Consider the following 18,885-nt stretch of genomic DNA (forward strand, 5'->3'; position numbering starts at 1 on the left):
TGGATTCCAGAGCCATTTCACCACTTTTGAAGAAGCTTTCCTCGAGACCTTCAAAATAGGCATCCACTTCAGCTTGGACCTCGGCGTTGCTTGAAAATTTCATACCACCCATATGTTTTTTTAAATTTTTAAATCGGGTGAATAGGGTTGGTGGGGCTATAATTCAAACCCACATTTGGCAATCTCCGCCATCGATTTTAGTGACTGTGAACACGTGCATTGTCCTGGTGGAAGATAACTTTCTTTGTCAACATTCCAGGTCTTTTTATCTTCAGAGCCTCGCGTAATCTGCGTAATATTTATCACTACCAAGAGCGCCAAGTTGTTGCATCGAGTCTCGCAGCCACCTAGACCTTATGATGTTATTAACTTCATTGTATACAATACAGTTTTTAATTTGTTATGATTATATTTTATTCGTTATTTCGTAACCAAATGTTGTCTCGCATATTTTTTTACGTTTTGTTTTGCGGCGTGTTCTATTCAGATTGTGTTAACAAATATTGCAATTCAAACTTGTGCATGAAAAAACAACATACCTTGTGTAAATTTCAGGTAAGAGATATATAATAAGATAGAATAATTACATGGACTTTGTATCATGTCCCGTAAAAGTTTACCTATCGAGAAATATAATATGATTTTGATGTTTTAACCCCGCTTGTAACTCCCTGGGATCTTGCTAGCCAAAAACGAGCTTGAAGTTTCAAATTTAGAATTGAGTTTTGATTCCCTTTGCTGACCCGATATCGCTTCAATGGGAAGCGAAGGGTTACAATTACAATTGCGCCACCTAACAGAAGAATACTGTGGTAGAAATTATAATTTAAAGCTGCTCACATCTAGCATTCATTTGAATTTGCGATTTTATCGCTACTCAGCTCAACGAATCCAAATTGGCAAATGAATACGTAATAAGCATGAAGGGGGTTTCTTACTCTTAGATGACTTTTGCTACTTTAAATCATAGTAGCGTGGGTACAGTTAGAGTATTAAGGGTTTATTACAAAAGCTTTAGCACCGGTACGGTGCGCAGCAGTGTTGGCTGAAACGTTAATGCAATTGACCATTAACCATTACAAATTGAACCGTAAACTGTAACCGTACGTTACGGTTTACGGTTCAATTTGTAATGGTTAATGGTCAGTTGCAATTAACGTTCGGCCAACACTTGTGCGCAGAGTCAAGATTTCACTTTCACTAGGTACTTAAATATCAAACACTGTTACCGGGAAATTAAAAAAGACTACCTACCTACCAATACCTAACAATATTGAAGTTATAAAGAAAAAATATATCAACCTATTTTGTTGTGTTTATTGGTGCATTAGCCTCAACTGCCTTTAAGGAGCTTTTAACTTTATACTCGACAATCTCGACATTATGGTTTTAAATGCACTAATTATTCATTTGCGAAATCGTAGCATGAAAAAGCTCCTAATGAGGTGGGCGATAATCTGTTCAAGATCGCAGGGAAACTTTTAATGAGGGTACCGCGCGTTGTGGAGAACCTTATGGGCGGCAAACCTATATCTAGCAGTCTTTCTTTCTTAATTATTTGGACTGATATCACATTGCAGACTCCGGGTCCTGCCGCTCACTGCTTCGACTACGAGCTGACGATAAAAAGCGACAAGGACAAACAGTTAATCCTCGACAAGATAAATGCCCGACGCGATAAAGTGGCATCAGGCGATATCCGGTCATTGCCCCCCGCCGAGGATATGTTTAAAATGGTAATCTTTGCAAAGGGTAAATTTGGTACGTCTCTCGGGTGTGGGTGTCGACCTAGCGGAGAATTATGTTTGCTATTTTATCTATTGAGTTATCTAGAGGCGGTACGACATCGAAAAAAAAATCGGCCAAGAGCATATCGGGCTATGCTCAAAGTAGGGTTACGTAGTTATTCTTCCGTCACAATAAGCTAAACTGGAGCTTAAAGTATAGTAGATTATTAACCAAGGGATGAACTGCATCTTTTTACTATGAAGGGGAAACTTTTTGCGATAACTCAAAAACAGCTAAACTGATCATGTCCGCTATAGTTTTCATTTAATGTCTTTCTTAAGCTCTACTTCCACGATTTTTTTCATATTTTTTTGACCTTTGGTTCAAAAGTTAGAGGGGGGGGGGGCACATTTTTTTTCTCTCGGAGCGATTATCTCCGAATATATTCACTTTATCAAAACATGTTTGTTGAAGACCCCTATTAGTTTTGAAAGACCTTTCAAACGATATCCCACACTGTATAGGGTTGAAGCAAAAAAAATGTCACCCCCACTTTACGTGTAGGGGAGGTACCCAAAAAAAATATTTTTTTAGATTTTATTCTACGACTTTGTCGGCTTTATTGATTTATATATCCATGCCAAATTTCAGCTTTCTAGCACTAACGACCACGGAGCAAAGCCTCGGACAGACAGACAGACAGACGAACATGGCGAAACTATAAGGGTTCCTAGTTAACTACGGAACCCTAAAAAGGGGTAGGTACGCACAGTATCACGAACTCATAAATATAAATTAAATTATCATTTATTTCAGATCTTTATAATCCATAGATTTTGTTAGTTTACCTAAGCTACGTACCTAATAACTAGTGTTAGTATTTACTAATTAACCTATACAACTAAGAAGGAACAAAACAACGTAGGTCGCCCAGTCAAAACTACCAGGTGCCTCCATATTCGACAGTCGTATCTATCGGATAATACTTTCAGAAAGCTGTTGGGATTGCTTCTCGCTTGTTGATTGACCGAAGCGTAGCGTAGGTCTACGTTTTGACTCGCGCAATCTGCTTTCGTATGTCCGGATGTTCTCCTCTACAGGTCGCAATTCTCAACCGATTCGCGTGAAATTTTGCGACCATATTCTATGATCAAATAGAATTTTTTTGTCGATCCAGTTTTTGGAATTTTTTCAAAATGGCGGAGTCATGGTACGTCGCGCCTAAACAAATAGCCGTATCGATATCATAAGAGTTTCCTCCTTGTGAGACATGGTTACAGAGTGATTTGCGAAAAATTCAGATATTTTAGAACGCTGGTTTAGGGGTATTTAGATATTTAGGTTATACTCGAGAATAAGTAGCCTAATTTCACCATGTCACATATATCCATTCGTGGCTCAATTGGAATACACTAGCTTTACAATCATGAGGTTCCGGGCTTAAATCCCGAACAATGGAAACTTTTTTGTTTTTTTTTGCACTTTAATTTCCTATTTTTTATTGACTAAGCTTTGTAACAGGGAGAGAGAAGAGGACCCTGGATCTATTCCCTGAATTGTAACATTTTGTATTTTTTTTGTATTTAAATTTCGTATTGTTGATCAAGCGAGCACGAAGCGCGAGCAAAGCGTATTCGTTTCAGTTTTATTGTTTCAACTTTTTTTACGGCCGTTAAAGTTCAAGGAGACGGACAGTTGCGCAGGCGAAAACGGGTACATGTTTTAAAAAAATCTGAGCAGTTTTTGCATTTAGATTAATTTATCAACTTTGGCTTTGCTATAGAGATGTAGTTGTAGATTGGAATATTGATATTATATTAGGAATAGAAGTTTAAACGTAAATGTATGTTATATTGCCTTAATATTTTTTTTTATATATCATAGCTAAAAGAGGGAAACGATTTTTTAGAATATTTCCTGCGTGCAGTCGCCGCAGAAAGTTTCGGTACGGTTCGTGGCATTCATTTAGAAAATTTTGGTGCATATAGATTACTAAGAGCCAGCGATGCTTGCTATAATCTTGTCTACAAAAATTCAGGGCACAAATTTGCAGGAACACAATGTTCCGAAGATTTATTATATATCTTCTGTTGATATTTTAGTCAAGGTATTCGATGTAGCAAAATGATGTTTTAGCGGATTAAATTGCCAAATCCTATAGAGATAAAACACTACAGAGTGAAGCTCTGATGGCCCTTCTTCTGCCGACGAAGATGGAGGTGGTTCTACTTTTACCATTCAGGGGATGACCGACTAACTGTGGGCGTTTGGAAACGGGAAAGGGAGTATTTTCTCTTTCCTTCCCATTTTGTAGGCGTTGGCAAACAGAAATTGAAATGGAGGTGGATTGTCAAACAAAATTTTGTTACTACAGTAAAATGGCTGCTATATCTTTCGACACATGATAAAAAACGAGAACGAAAACGAGATTTGTAGAACGCCATTTGACTTTCCTTTCCTTGATGATCTTTTTGATCCTTATTCGTTTACTAATATATGTTAAAATTGTTAAAGACCTAAAAGTGGCGCCATCTAATAGATAAAAGGCCAAATGATTGACAGCATCGTTTCGAGCGATGGCACCATAACGTTCCAAAAGTTTTAATCATGTGTCCAAAGATGGCAGTAAAGGGTGTAGCAGGATAGCCTAGGAAAAATTGCCCCCAGCGATTTTGGGCCGAAACTGTAATCAAACGATGCCTTTTGGGGAGGTTATACTCTGCACAAAGTTTCATCCCTCTGTTACCCCCTGGGGGTGAAAAACACCCGATTAACCCCAAAACTGTTTTAATTATTTTTTCCTAAACTATGAAAGTGACGAATTTGAAATTTTGTACAAATATTAATAAGACTAAAAGCTATGTGCTAAAAAAATATTAACCCCCTAACCATTTAATTTCTTGTAAAAAAAACAAAAATAAAAAAAGAATCACCCTGTATATCAAGTTTGGCTCATGGTACACACACCATTTTTTTTTCACAGATGAACCAGTTTATATTCTACATTATACAAAAGTTTCATGGACCTACTCCAGAAGGAACATTGCGAAATTAAAATAAACGTACTATTTCGTAGCCACTAATCATTATACTCATATCATGCTTAATACGCAACGTCTCGGACCCGAAAACAAAATAATTAAAAAAAACCGGCCAAGAGCATGTCGGGCCACGCTCAGTGTAGGGTTCCGTAGTTACTCTTCCGTCACAATTTAACCAAGGGATGAAACGGTACCTTTCACGCGAGTTAAACAAATAGGCAAATTTGCACAATCAGTACCTAATTAAAGTCTTTTTACTATGAAGGGGAAACTTTTTGCGATAACTCAAAAACAGCTAAACTGATCATGTCCGCTATAGTTTTCATTTAATGTCTTTCTTAAGCTCTACTTCCACGATTTTTTTCATATTTTTTGGACCTATGGTTCAAAAGTTAGAGGGGGGGGACACATTTTTTTTTTCTTTCGGAGCGATTATCTCCGAATATATTCACTTTATAAAAAAATGTTTGTTGAAGACCCCTATTAGTTTTGAAATACCTTTCCAACGATACCCCACACTGTAGGATCGAAGCAAAAAAAAAAATCACCCCCACTTTACGTGTAGGGGTGAATTTTTGGGGTACCCTCAAAAAAATTAAATTTTTAGATTTTATTGTAGGACTTTGTCGGCTTTATTGATTTATATATCCATGCCGAATTTCAGCTTTCTAGCAGTAACGACCAGGTTAATATTTTTTTAGCACATAGCTTTTAGTCTTATTAATATTTGTACAAAATTTCAAATTCGTCACTTTCATAGTTTAGGAAAAAATAATTAAAACAGTTTTGGGGTTAATCGGGTGTTTTTCACCCCCAGGGGGTAACAGAGGGATGAAACTTTGTGCAGAGTATAACCTCCCCAAAAGGCATCGTTTGATTACAGTTTCGGCCCAAAATCGCTGGGGGCAATTTTTCCTAGGCTATCCAGCTACACCCTTTAAGTGTCTACAAAGTTTTCTTATTTAATAATTAATGAAAATTCCTTTTCCCTGCGGGCTTTTTAAATTCTGATATACGAAAAAGTATCTATTGTCTAAAAAATTAAAAGCTATTAACATTATTTAGAGGTCGCTATAAATGAAACAATACTGCTATACAAAATAGTATGAAAATAAATTGACCCATCAATAATTCTGCTTTGGAAATGTCTTTAAGGGCTCTTTATTCGTTTTATTTATTATTTATAAGTATGCTAAAAAAGATGCCGATCGTTTTTTTTTTGTTTTAGGTAACTTTACATTTTTTTATTTGTATGAGGATATTGAAAATCACAAAATCATAGCGACCACCTAATCATTCGCAAATGAGTTCTTTGGCACATAGATTACTGTTCTATAAAGGGAGCCATGTGAAGATAAAATCCTTTCAACTTTTTTCTACATACAAAGTTGGACCATCCTATTCGATAATTATGTTTTTTTGTCAATTTAGTTTTTATAAATTCTTCTAAACAGCGGAGCCATACATTTATTCAGTTTTAAGGGATCCTCTACACGATGGCCCAGCGTAGGCCAATCTAAGGGACGCAGCTATGCGGTGAAATGAGATAGCAATATCACTTGCTCCCTCTAACGCAGTGGTTCCTAACCTTGTCAGTTCTGCCACCCCTATGACTAACTAGGGAACCCGATTTTACCCCTACTCCCAATAAATATCAATATTCTTTCTTACAGGTCTAATTTCTGCTATATTTAATTGAGCTTATTACCTTCGTAAAATACCAGATTTACCACTACGGGGGTAATTACCCCAAGTTAGGAACCGCTGCTCTAACGCATAAATGCGCCCCTAGGACTTGCCTACGCTGGGCCATCGTGTAGAGGAGCCATAAGCTATGGTCTACAGCTCACAGAGCTACTAGTATAATATGCGTTGATCCCAAAACTGGGATTCTTAGTCCCTTCATCATTAGAATGAAATATCTAAACCCATGTCGCAACTGAGATGGTTTAGCTTCATTATTTTGTAAATAACCGCAATTTACTTCGCGATTTGCTATTAAGTTGTGCCTCAGAGAGAGAATAGGTACTACTACCTGTAGAGGTGACAAGGGGAGGGACAGATGACCGAACGAAACTGGTCTTATGGAACTTTCGCAATTATTGTTTGTTCTTGTCATTGTCTCACTTTTTATTTCTGCCTACATATAAAAAGGCCTAAGTGCTACTGCTACGTCAAAACTGTAGTGTGTTGTCAGGAATGTTAAAACGTGTTTTTAATTTCGTTACGGAATGGCGTACTGCATATGTTTTCTCCCTCACATTCGCAAGCATGTGCCAACTCTATATTATACTTGCTTTGAGAGTTGCACTCATGTTTCTCGCAACGCAACGCAATAACAAAACACGAAGTGAGTTGCAGCCGTTGCAGGATGAGGTGAGAGTCTACATGCTTGTTTGTGTATAACTTGTTGGTTTTCCGTTCATCTTTGCAACAGATTGACCGATTAATTGCAGTTTCGCTTGCTTCCACTAACGCATAACCGCGTCACTAAGATTGGCCTTCGTTGGCCCAATATGTATAGGTAACTTAATACTCAGCATAGAAATTTAAATAATGATTTAAGATCATGCGTGTTAATATTTCTTCGCCCTAAAATGTAGGCGATCTCGTTTTTATTTCAATATGCCTTCTTTATAGCTAGCCGGTAAAACATCCGATGTCAGTCATAAAATACATTGTGGCACCTTAGATCAAATAGATAAAGCCTTTTGAGATAAGGCTTTAGAATAGGTACCAAAACTTACTGCATCTTTCTCTTAGACGGCTCGTTTGGTAGTTGCCCGATGTTTTAGTTACGCTGTGTTATTTCTATGATTAGAGTAATTGCGGAAGAAGTACATAATATCATTTTGTACATAAGTTAAGATTAACATATAGGACAAAAACACTGGATTGCAATCTCTCCGCAAACTCTGGAAACACAACTCACTACATCACCAGTGATCGGCACGGAGGGTGCCACACCGCGGGATTCTGAGTAAAATCTTATTTATAACAACACTCAATAAAATTACTACCAAATGGAGTCATTTCCGTTCATGTTCATATTATAATTTCTATAGGAATCCCGCGGTGTGGCACCGTCCGTGCCGATCACTGGATATCACCGAATTGCCGCTACTGCAACGCTGGACCAACAAGCATTGTGATTGCGACGTTTACGATTGCAGCAGCTGGTGATGTCAATATCAATATCCTTGATAAACTGAGTGACGGATTGATCGTTCTAATCGTATCATCAACAACACAATTTATCAAGGAAATTGACCGTAATAGTGACTCTGTAGCAGTACCTAACGCTGCTGTAACGCTGTTACAACCCGAATGTATCCTTTGTCGCTTGGAGTATTTTTGGGACAGAGTTATGTATTTGACTTCTACCAGTGCGACGCAAATATCCTTGCCTTAATAACAGTGGCATATTTTCTCGATGTAGGAGTGGAATGAAGAGCTGGCCGAATCCGCGCAGCGCTGGGCCGACCAATGCGTGTCTAACAAAGACGCTGGAGAAGTGGAAGATGAATGTCGCGATATAGGTAGCTACTTACGTATTCTTATCTATTGAGTGAGTATCCACCAGATTGAACTAGAGCAGAGCGAGGTAGCGAAGCGTGGCGAGGAAATAAACCCAATATAAAACACCAATTTCACGCACCAGTAAAAACTATTTAAGAATGTTAAGAGGAAAGGGGACGACCGCTTTTCTGTATAGACCGATTCTCTCACTTATTGGCCTATTGCGTTTCTCTTTGAAAGTAGCAGCTTTTAAATACATCAGGTAGGTTGTACATATTAAAACAAAAACATGCATTTGAAACAGGTTGTGACTAAGACTTTTTTTTACTACATATACGGGGTGTGACCTGTAACACGAGCAAACAAGTTTTATTAAACATCAACTATACTCCTCAACTGATGACGCTTTTGTTCAACAATTTTTTAAACATTATGAAGTCTTTAAACTTCCTATTTTTCATACAAATTAAAATATATTATATTCAATGTACGTCATCATCAGTGTAATTGACGTTGCTTGTCACGTTTTAAACATAACTAAATTTGCAATACCTACATTTCGTCTTATAATATATATAAATGTATTGTGAATTTTGTTATGTTTAAGGATTGACAAGCAACGTTAATTACAATGATGATGCATACATTGAAGATAATATTTAATTTGTATGAAAAATAGGAAGCTTAAAGACTTCATAATGTTTAAAAAGTTGTTGAACACAAGTGTCACCTTTTTGCTCATGTTATAGTATAGGCCCACCCGGTATAGATAGTGTCGTGTTATTCACGACGACGCGCGACGCGTTCCTTCACTCGTATTGTCATGTTATTAAAGGATAGATTTGACAAATCTACGCGTCATCGTGGATGATTATGACTCGAACTATAGGTATGTAAACTAATTCGTGTTTTAAGAATACCAGTATTGATAAATGGCGCTATTGGCGCTGATATTCCACCATACAGCTTGCAGTTTATAAATATTATTAATTATTCTATTCCATAGAGAGTATGCGGGTCGGACAAAACATCGCTACAGTGTATGGCGAAGCACCAGGTTTGACGCCGCCGGCGCTCGTCGACGTGTGGTACCTACAACTGTTAAACGTGAACGCAAGCGTGATGTCGAGATATCGCCCGTGAGTTGCTAGTAATAGAGAACATGACAAGGGAAAACACCACGACAGCAGCCAAGGCGTACGCCCTAGGCCTGCCGCTATTGAACGTGAATGGCACCATGCTTACCTACTATTATTAAGCATCAGCGAGAGCCACTGCACTGCCTGCTTTTCCAGTGATTAAACAGTGATTATCAAGAACGTTTTTAATGATTGTATCGTTACTTGGCGAGTCATAACTCGCTACAATATTAATATTATTATTCCAGTCATATTTAGGTATTTATAATATTCCCCAAACAAAGATACAATGAATATAATTTCAGAAAAGCCGTAGGCGCCATGAAAATGAAATGAAATCAGAATTTTAATTTTATAAATAATTATATTCGTACAATTCCTGGTATAATTTTCTCGGTTACGTAGCGATTTTTTTTAAAGATAACCTTGGAAAGAAATTGTATGAAATGTATTTAATTTTTACGACAGTAATTTTTTTCTAAGGCCCACTCGCTTGTTAAGGAAAACCGTAGCCTAATTTGAAGTCACACTTATACAGTAAAATGAGGAATACTTTAGTTTTTAAAAATAGTCTTGGTATGGACGGACCGAGGCCTGTTCGATCGAGTGGAAATGGTCTAGACTTATATCCAGCCAGCCCAGGCCAGGAGCTTATATCGTCAGTGATCGCCTCGCCTCTCGGCGGATACTTTGTCAGATGATAGTTTAGATGCTATCATAATTTAAAATAAAAGCGCTTATTTTTTACATGTTCATGCGACCAGCTGACGTTCTTACCACCGCGATAAAACCGACTGACGATTTTTTTAACTAACAATAGCATCTGAACTATCATGTGACAAAGTATCAAACGGGAGGCGATGAAAAAATTTTTTTTTCGTGTTTCGGTGGTTGCCATTCCTCAATTCAAAATTCAAAAATGTATTCTGCAAGTAGGCCTCAAGGGCTCTTTTACAAGTTAATACAACATTTATAGTAACATCATTAGTGACATGAAAAATACATAACAACATTTATAACTACAACAGCCAATACCTGGATAAACATTACATTATAATAATCTTAAAATAAATAATTACTACAATTCAATAGAAATGTCTCTATGGTTAAAAACACATTAAATCTGGAGATGTAAAAGGTCCCCAATGTCAGAGTACTAATACTAATAAAATTTGGAGGTGTAAAGTCTCTTCAAGTGTCAAAATAAAATTTATACTAAATAAATAAACCGCGTCTGGACTGTTAAACTAGCAGTCTCATAAACTAATTCTACATTCTGTACATAACTAGTATGTACCAAGTCAAGTATATGATACAATATGACAGAGACGTATAGTCTCCGCGGTTAATACATTAAGTTTGGAGATGTATAAGGTCCCCACGGAGCGGCACCTTATCTACCAACGGAGCGGCATCTGACGTCTACAAGGTTTCACTATACATGGCCGTTCACCAATATACGAGTTTCGCCCGGGTGGCGATTGGTCATGGAAATCTGTTTTTGGCTCTCGGTTTATTCACTGTACGCCGTATAATGTATTTTTTCAGATCCAGGGAATCAGGACCTTCCAGTTACAATCAATTCACTCAACTCGTATGGGCAGCTTCATACCAAGTGGGGTGTGGAGGAGTGAAATTCAAAGTAAGATATTATTATGCCACGGACGTGACGGTTAGGTACTAAAGTGGTTAATCCTGTCCAAGCGCCCCAAGCTGAGTCTTTGCTGGCAATCGAATGGCAGTAGACGGTCGGGGCGGCCTCACAGTACATCGAGGTGATCAGTTGAGAATGAGGTTGCCTTAACTGCGGGGGCAGCATGGTGGCATTTTTATCGCCTGTAACCATGCCTGTCACGTTCTAAGAGGCACTTACGTGCGAAAGTCACAGGTATAGTGACAGGCGATAAAAATGCAACCATGCTGCCCCGCCTGGTCTCAGCTGTGAAGAGATGTAATTTACCGCTCAAAATCGTGACAAATGTTTTTTTTTCTGCGAGTCCTATGCCCCTAATGAAGGATAATAGGATCGAATCACCATCACCATCGTCATGGTTATTCGTATATGGCAGATTAATCAATGATAATTAATTGAGTTTTGATTGACCTTAAAGAAGCAATTATTAAAATACTTATCTAAATACCTACATATTTCATTGATTTCATATTTGTAATTGTATTTAATTTCTTAGTTGAGTTTGGAGGCTAGTATTATTTATCTAGTTGGAATAAGTAATCATTTATCAAGATGGAACACAATGGTCTTATTTTATAATAAGTGGTTATTAATAATCTTTATTTACAGGAGTATTTCAAAGATTCAGAGGAGAAAAAAGATCGAGTAGTATACAGATTAGTATGCAATTTCGCTCCTTTAGGGAACCAAATAAATCAACCAGTTTATACAGCTGGGCGACCTGGCAAATGTGACTATGGTACTAGTGACACTTATAAGACATTATGTAGTAAGTGGATTATATTAATATTTTTTTCTGAAATAAGTTTATTGTGGAAGATAGATATAAAAGTTGTTTAGCGTACAAGTTTTATTTTGTATGTGTTGATGAACAATGGTGATCCGGACATTTGAGATGTCAACAACACAAATGAGTGTAGAGACCCTTCAATGAAAAGTAAGGGGTACATCGAGTGGATGCTGCCCTGACCCACGTGTCATGGGGGCATGGGACGCAGAGCCAGCACCCGTTAGGGTGTAAGGACTATTGAGAGTTGATGGAATCTAAAATGAACTAGGCTATTGAGTGAAAGCGAGGGACTAAATACTGGACTAAAAACTGGGCTAATAAAAAACCACCTTTCCAACATTTACGGTTGACAGTGACTCATCCTCACAAAAAGCGACATACAATGGCTCAAGGCCAAGTATGAGGGCTGAAGGTCGATAGGTGTCACTGGATTTTAAACATATAGCCAGTTGGCTTTCCACTTACGTTTCCACTTCTACCCTTGGAGAACGCAGTTCTCACGGCTCAAGTCGGGATCGCTGGCTAAGGCAAGCCAGAGGCAGAGGATCCTGTCGTACCCACCTGCCTGTCGGGTGACAGAACTCCCCAGGAATACTCGGGTACGTGGGGTCGCGTTTTCTCAACAGCTCGCCACAAGCTGTCCCATTTTGACTGCACTAGGAAAACCAGCGGGCGATGGGGTTATCAGAACCCCGCATTATTATTAGGTTTACAAACAAATGAAAGAAAAAGAATTAATTTTGACTTTATTTCAGATTCTCAACCAATTAATTTACATGGAATTGATAATGCTGATTTAGAAGACTCTGGATCTGACGAAGCTGAACTCACAACAGATATTATACGTGTAGACGAAACCTCCGTAATTAATAATCAAACAACAAATTTGACTACAGATGACCCAAACCTGTACGGGGACGACAATACGACTTTTGATTATTTTTCACATTTGTTTCAATTAACAAAAGAACATTTTTCGATCAGTACTACTCCAGGGGTATCCAAATGTAAAAACGAATTAGCAGTTGATGAAATTGTTAAAATTGTAAAAAATAAACTAAGTGATGACCCAGCTTTGAAAGCTATTCTTGCAACTACTGTACCTACTTCGTCTGGAAATATTCTTAAAGATGAAAAAGTGGCTGAGTTCTTGAATAAAATTTACAAAAAGGCAACATCACCAACTAAACCCGAAACAATCAGCACAGATTACGTTAATTCAACATTACTTGTTAATCTGGTGGAAGCAGTTATGTTCAGGCACACAGGTTATAAAATTTCACGGATATATTTTTTTTCGGCATAGAAGATGAGATATTATATAATTATTCCTCTGCTTTTAAGAACTTCATAGAGCCCGTGCGGAAACAGAAGAGTCGTGGAATGTAAGGGAATACATGAAAATGTACAAAAGAACATGATTTCAATGGAATAAATGATATGATATGATACATTCTACGACTCTTTTCTTTACACACAGACTGTACTTATTTCTTGTTGCAGATGGAATAAATGACCAAGTAACACAAGAAATACTGAGACCATTTGTCAATCCCATTAAAATACAAGCAGTTTCTGCAGTTAAATCAAGTTATGATTTTACTGGGCATTACTTTTTTCCTGAATACGACGGGGAAGAAACAACTAAAATTTTTAGGGACACTGATTATGATATTACTTATAAACCTCCGGAGCAAGATGTAGTACAAGAAATTGAAGAAATAAGAAAAAGCAGACCTACCCGAGATTTTATAGAAGAAATACTTGAAACGGAACCCATCATAGAAACTACAACAAGAATGAAACCTCTTTCACCTGATGATATGAGGCTACAAACTAGTGGTTACAATAATATGAGGAATTTTCTAAAGGATATTGCTGAAAAATCTGAAAGTAAATAATAAATTATAAGCAAATAACTACATAGTTTTTACATGACTTGTTAGGGTTCCTTAGTCAATCAGGAACCCTTATAGTCTGTCTATCGCTAGAAAGCTGCAATACCTACATAAAACAGTAATGTAAAGGAAAGGAGTTATTTCTTCGCCTTTAGTCTTTTAAAATGAATGGCGGCCTTCAAAAAGCATTCATTGATAAAGAGAATATTTTAGGAAATATTCGCTCCGAAAGAAAAATCTTCTAACTTTTGAACCATGGGTCCAAATATTATGAAAACCTTCATGCAAGTAAAGCTTAATAAATACTTTCAATGAAAACTAAATCATTATCGATTGATCAGTTTTTGAGTTTTTGCAAAAAGTCTTCCCTTTTTAGTAAAAGTGGTGCAATGGTACTCCCTTTTGCTTGTTATAAATACTTATACACAGGACACCACCTAATAGCCACTGTTCAAGACAGCCTATTGTGACAAGCGGGTAACTACGGAACCCTACACTGAGCATGGCCCGACATGCTCTTGGCCATTTTTTTCACTAATTAATTGTATTTTATTCTTTGTTAAAAAGAAGATAAATTCATATTATGTGTAAGTGACCCTATCGTTCCAATATATGTTTGGTGACATGAATATATTGTGACAATTTATAATTTGCACCCATCTTTCGAACACCGTGTACATTGTACAAACCCACGGCGAATCGATGCAAACTATATGTCGTTCATTATGACTAGAGTCAGGCCAAGCTATATCTGCAATGACAAACCGTGGAAATATCGTCATAAATAATAAATTTTACTTTTGAAAATATAATGCCATAATAAAAAAGGCACGTCTGCACTTAGTTCTCTGAAAATAGAAGCAGAGTTAGCTTGGACGGACTCTACGTTAAGGCAACATATACAATAATAATAATAATAATAATAAAAATGTTTATTTATCAGCTCACAAAGGATTTGTAACAATTTCACAGTATGATAACAACATTTAAATTCGAGATGAGGTTGTGATCCTTTGTGAGAGACTGGAGTCTGAACTAGGTATAAACCTGTATTACAGTTCACCAGGCTCTCACCCCCGAGAAAACATTAAGTATACCTATATTAATATATAGGTTTTGGTACTAAATCTACAAGTGTACAACAGAACTGATAATAAAATAAAACTAAAAATATCGGAATAATACAAAATATGTAAACAAAGAGTTAACACTATTTACGTATCACAATGTCTATTAGTGTTACACAGGAGTTGAAAGTGTGATTAATTTGTAAATATGCTCGTGTGTGTGTGTGTGTGTGTATGTGTGTGTGTGTGTGTGTGTGTGTGTGTGTGTGTGAGAGTTGCTCGAATTATATTTTAATAATGAGAGGCTAGGCAATCCTCAATCTCGTTATAAGTTAGCGTTTGTAGCCAATCAGTGACTTTCTGCTTACATTCTCTTAGTGTGAGAGCATATATATCGGTAAGGTCGTTAACCTTATTGTACAATTTAGAACTAAGGTAATCAACATGACGTCCTGAAACTGCCAAGCGAAATTTCTGTATACCACAGACACGAACTCGACGTTTATTTTTCGTGAGATTTTTATCAAAGGTTATGGTCTTATGTTTTTTTAAAATGACTTGGCGGAAAAATAGACTTCGTACCGACAGCACTTTACTCTCTCTATAAAGATCAATGGTAGGATACCTGAAGGGTTTCTTGAAAATTACCTTTAAGACTGCACGTTGCGCTCTTTCTAAGCGCAAGAGTAAGGTTTTCGCAGCACCACCCCATACACTAATGCAATAGGTTAGCAGTGATTGTGCCAAGGCAAAGTACACCATTTTTAATGTCATTTGGTCGACTACTGAGCGAAGGTTTTTAAAAATATAGATTAATTTCCTAATTTTCTTACTAAGTGTATCAATATGTATTTCCCACCGGAGGTTGCTATCAACTATTACACCCAGGTATTTAATGCTGTAAGTACGCGATAGTGAGGAACAAGTACACTCAGCTAATTGCCTAGGACATCTGTGAGCAATAATTTCCGAGAACTCCGCGCTCGGTTGCGAAACAGATGTTGGCGAAAAGGTTATAAACTTAGATTTATCTACATTTAGTGTAAGAAGATTAGATGACAGCCACTGCGACACATGATGTAGTGCATTCTCCGATGCCTCTTTAGCGCTAGACCAATCCTCCCCATGCACAATCAGAGCCGTGTCGTCGGCATACGTAATAATCTCGCAATTTTTTAGTTGGAGAGAGCACAGGTCGTTAATATATATCAGAAAAAGTGTTGGCCCCAAAACACTGCCCTGAGGTACCCCATAGTTTAGTTGAACTTCGTTACTTGTTGTTCTATTAATAATTACACTCTGAGATCGGTCAGTCAAATAACTTTTAAAGATATCTAAAGAGATTCCTCTAATACCAATGGTTTCCATTTTTTTTAGGAGAGTCGGTATAGACACTGTGTCAAACGCCTTAGAGAGGTCTAAAAATATACCAATCGTTTTATGTTTATCTTCCAGGTTCTTAATAATTAGAGACGTAAGTTTGACAACAGCATCTTCTGTAGATCGCCCCCTTCGAAAACCGTATTGATTGTCTGCCAAAATATTATGTTTATTAAGATAGTCAACTAGGCGTTTGTTGAGAATCTTTTCGAAAACCTTTGAGATACAGGTGAGGACCGAGATGGGACGATAGTTACTAACATTATTTTTGATGCCGCTTTTATGTATTGGGTGTATAAGAGCCCTTTTAAAAACTTTCGGAAAGTTACCCGTCGAAATGCTCAAGTTGAATATAAAGGTAAGAATTGGTATAAGTTTCGTGCGATTAGACTTTAGAATACTTGTAGAGATGCCATCATAGCCAACTGAACAATCATTTTTTAAACTGAGAATAGTTTCCTCGACTTCTGAATCATGGACATATAGAATCACCATGGAGTTCGGGTCAGGGGGACGAGTCAATGTAGGGATATAACTTGCAGGCTGCTGATTATGTGTGTCACGAATTATATTTTGTGCTAGAACACTGCCGACATTCGCAAAATAATTATTTACAGAATCAACAGAAGATGTAGGATCCGAGGACAAGGTCAATAGCTCATTTGGTGTAGCTGTAGCTTGTTGAATGTTAGCTATTTGCTTAATTACTTTCCAAGTTTCCTTAGGCCTACCCTTGGCCTTCTCCATTTGTTGCTTATCGTAAGTGGTTTTGACATTTTTTAGGAGGTTGTTACAAAAGTTTCTATACCTAGTGTAGGTCGTTTTTAAGATAGCATTATCCGGATATTTTTTGGACTTTAAATGAAGTCTGTCACGTTGTTTGATGCAGCGGAGAAGACCAGGGGTAATCCAAGGTTTAAATATACGACTTCTTCTTGGTTTGAGTACATTAGTTGAATTTGATGTTATAATTGAAGAAAGTATGTTAATTAAAGTTTCAGCGGCTGCATCCGAATCTTTAAGTGATAGTATGTTTGAAAAATCCGTATTTGATATATCCTTAGATATTGCGCATTTGTCTACCCTAACTGATGAGTGATAGGTGCAAGGTTTAGATTTGAATTCCAGACAGAAGACCACCGGGGCGTGGTCAGTAATAAAAGATTTTAAGACAAAAACCTTGGCCTTATTATTAGTCTTTAACATTACGTGGTCTAAACAGTTTTCATTTCGAGTGGGATATGTATGCGCCGGAAGTAAAGCATGTGATGCTGTCAGGAGAAGATAGTCATCTGAACGAGGATCAACAGAGTTTGGAGATATATTGATATTTATGTCACCAATGACAGCGAGAGACCGAAAAGATGATAATGCAGATAAAGTTGTATCTAAGCTTTCTACAAAAGGATTAGTACAGTATGTCGATGGGGATCGATAGATTGCAACAATGGCCATATCATTTCTAATTTTTAAAATAAGACAGTTTGCGTCTTGTAAGGCGGGCTCTTCGACCGTTACACTATATATGTTTCTGACATATATTACAACACCATCGTTTTGATTTTGATGCTTAGATTTGAAAATGACATAACCCGGTAAAGTGGGGATTAAGCCAGCAGAACTTAGCCAGCATTCAGAGAGAATTACCACATCTAGTTGAAAACCAACTCGGTGCAGCAATACCTGTAATCCATTAAAGTTACATTTTATGCTCCTGATATTAAGATGGAGAACTTTTAGATACTCAGTGTGCGGTTCCAAGTAACTCTTGCAGTCTTCAGGGTCACATAGCAATGAGCTTGCAGGTGAGATTTTGTCAATTTCATTTATTACTAGAGTGAAATCATCCATTACAATTTAGTGAGGTAAAATACAAGTCGCAAGAAACGTGGCAAATAGTTGTTATTGTTAAAGTAAGCAGTGAATCTATTTGAAATAAACAAAGCATAATGAGGTGATCATGTGTATATTTGTTTACGATTGAAGTTTGTTTAGTGTGTAGGTATTGTGTGTGGTACGAGATTTTGGTGTGAGAATTATGTTGGCAACTCGTGATATCATTTTTACAATTAACAGCAGCTAAAAAAGTAGATACACCTAAAATAATGATTTTTACACTTATTTTGAGTATATAATCTTGATAAAGAGAAATAATGAACATGCAAAAAGTAAAGTACATTAGGTCTAGTCATATTACGCGGGACTTAAGAATATCCAGCTTGAGGTCGGCTTCGGATGCTATATGAAGAGGTTTACCGCCCTCTGTCAGACGGACATACACCTTACCGCGGTAGGTCCAGTATGCGCAGTCGTTGGTATCGGCAAACATGCGTGCAAGGTAAAGTAGTCTCCTAGTTTTAGGCAGTAAGTTTTCAGAGATGTACACAGGGGCCGGAGGGCAGTTCAGGCCAATGGTACTGGTATTAAATTTATTTCCCCTGTTTTGCTTATTGTAGCTTTTGATTGCGGTCAGTATTTTTTCTTTTTTAATGACTGTCGTAAGCTCCACAACAATTGGTTTGTTCGCATTTTTTGTATTGACACGGAACACGTCTCGGACATCAGCTGGCTGCACGTCAAGTTGTAATGCCTTTGCGGTTTCAACTACTACCTTCGTTAGATCCTCCTTT

General features: G+C 37.3%; 1 protein-coding gene across 2 annotated transcripts in view; it reads left to right on the top strand.

The window, feature by feature from the left end:
* LOC133520570 (uncharacterized) overlaps window positions 1–18,885 on the top strand; it is a 20,399-nt gene continuing 1,514 nt past the window's right edge. Inside the window, exons 1-8 of one of the 2 annotated variants that reach the window (XM_061855074.1) lie at window positions 1–555; window positions 1,581–1,736; window positions 8,209–8,308; window positions 9,295–9,427; window positions 10,976–11,069; window positions 11,730–11,889; window positions 12,666–13,178; window positions 13,414–13,803. In XM_061855074.1, the coding sequence (XP_061711058.1) occupies window positions 403–555; window positions 1,581–1,736; window positions 8,209–8,308; window positions 9,295–9,427; window positions 10,976–11,069; window positions 11,730–11,889; window positions 12,666–13,178; window positions 13,414–13,803 (1,699 nt within the window). In that variant the 5' untranslated portion in view covers window positions 1–402. Of the gene's footprint in view, window positions 556–1,580; window positions 1,737–8,208; window positions 8,309–9,294; window positions 9,428–10,975; window positions 11,070–11,729; window positions 11,890–12,665; window positions 13,179–13,413; window positions 13,830–18,885 lie in introns of those variants that run through there. The other variant, XM_061855076.1, reaches the window with a different exon arrangement.

This window comes from Cydia pomonella, chromosome 8 (genome assembly GCF_033807575.1).
Source record: "Cydia pomonella isolate Wapato2018A chromosome 8, ilCydPomo1, whole genome shotgun sequence".
Taxonomy (NCBI): Eukaryota; Metazoa; Arthropoda; class Insecta; order Lepidoptera; family Tortricidae; genus Cydia; species Cydia pomonella.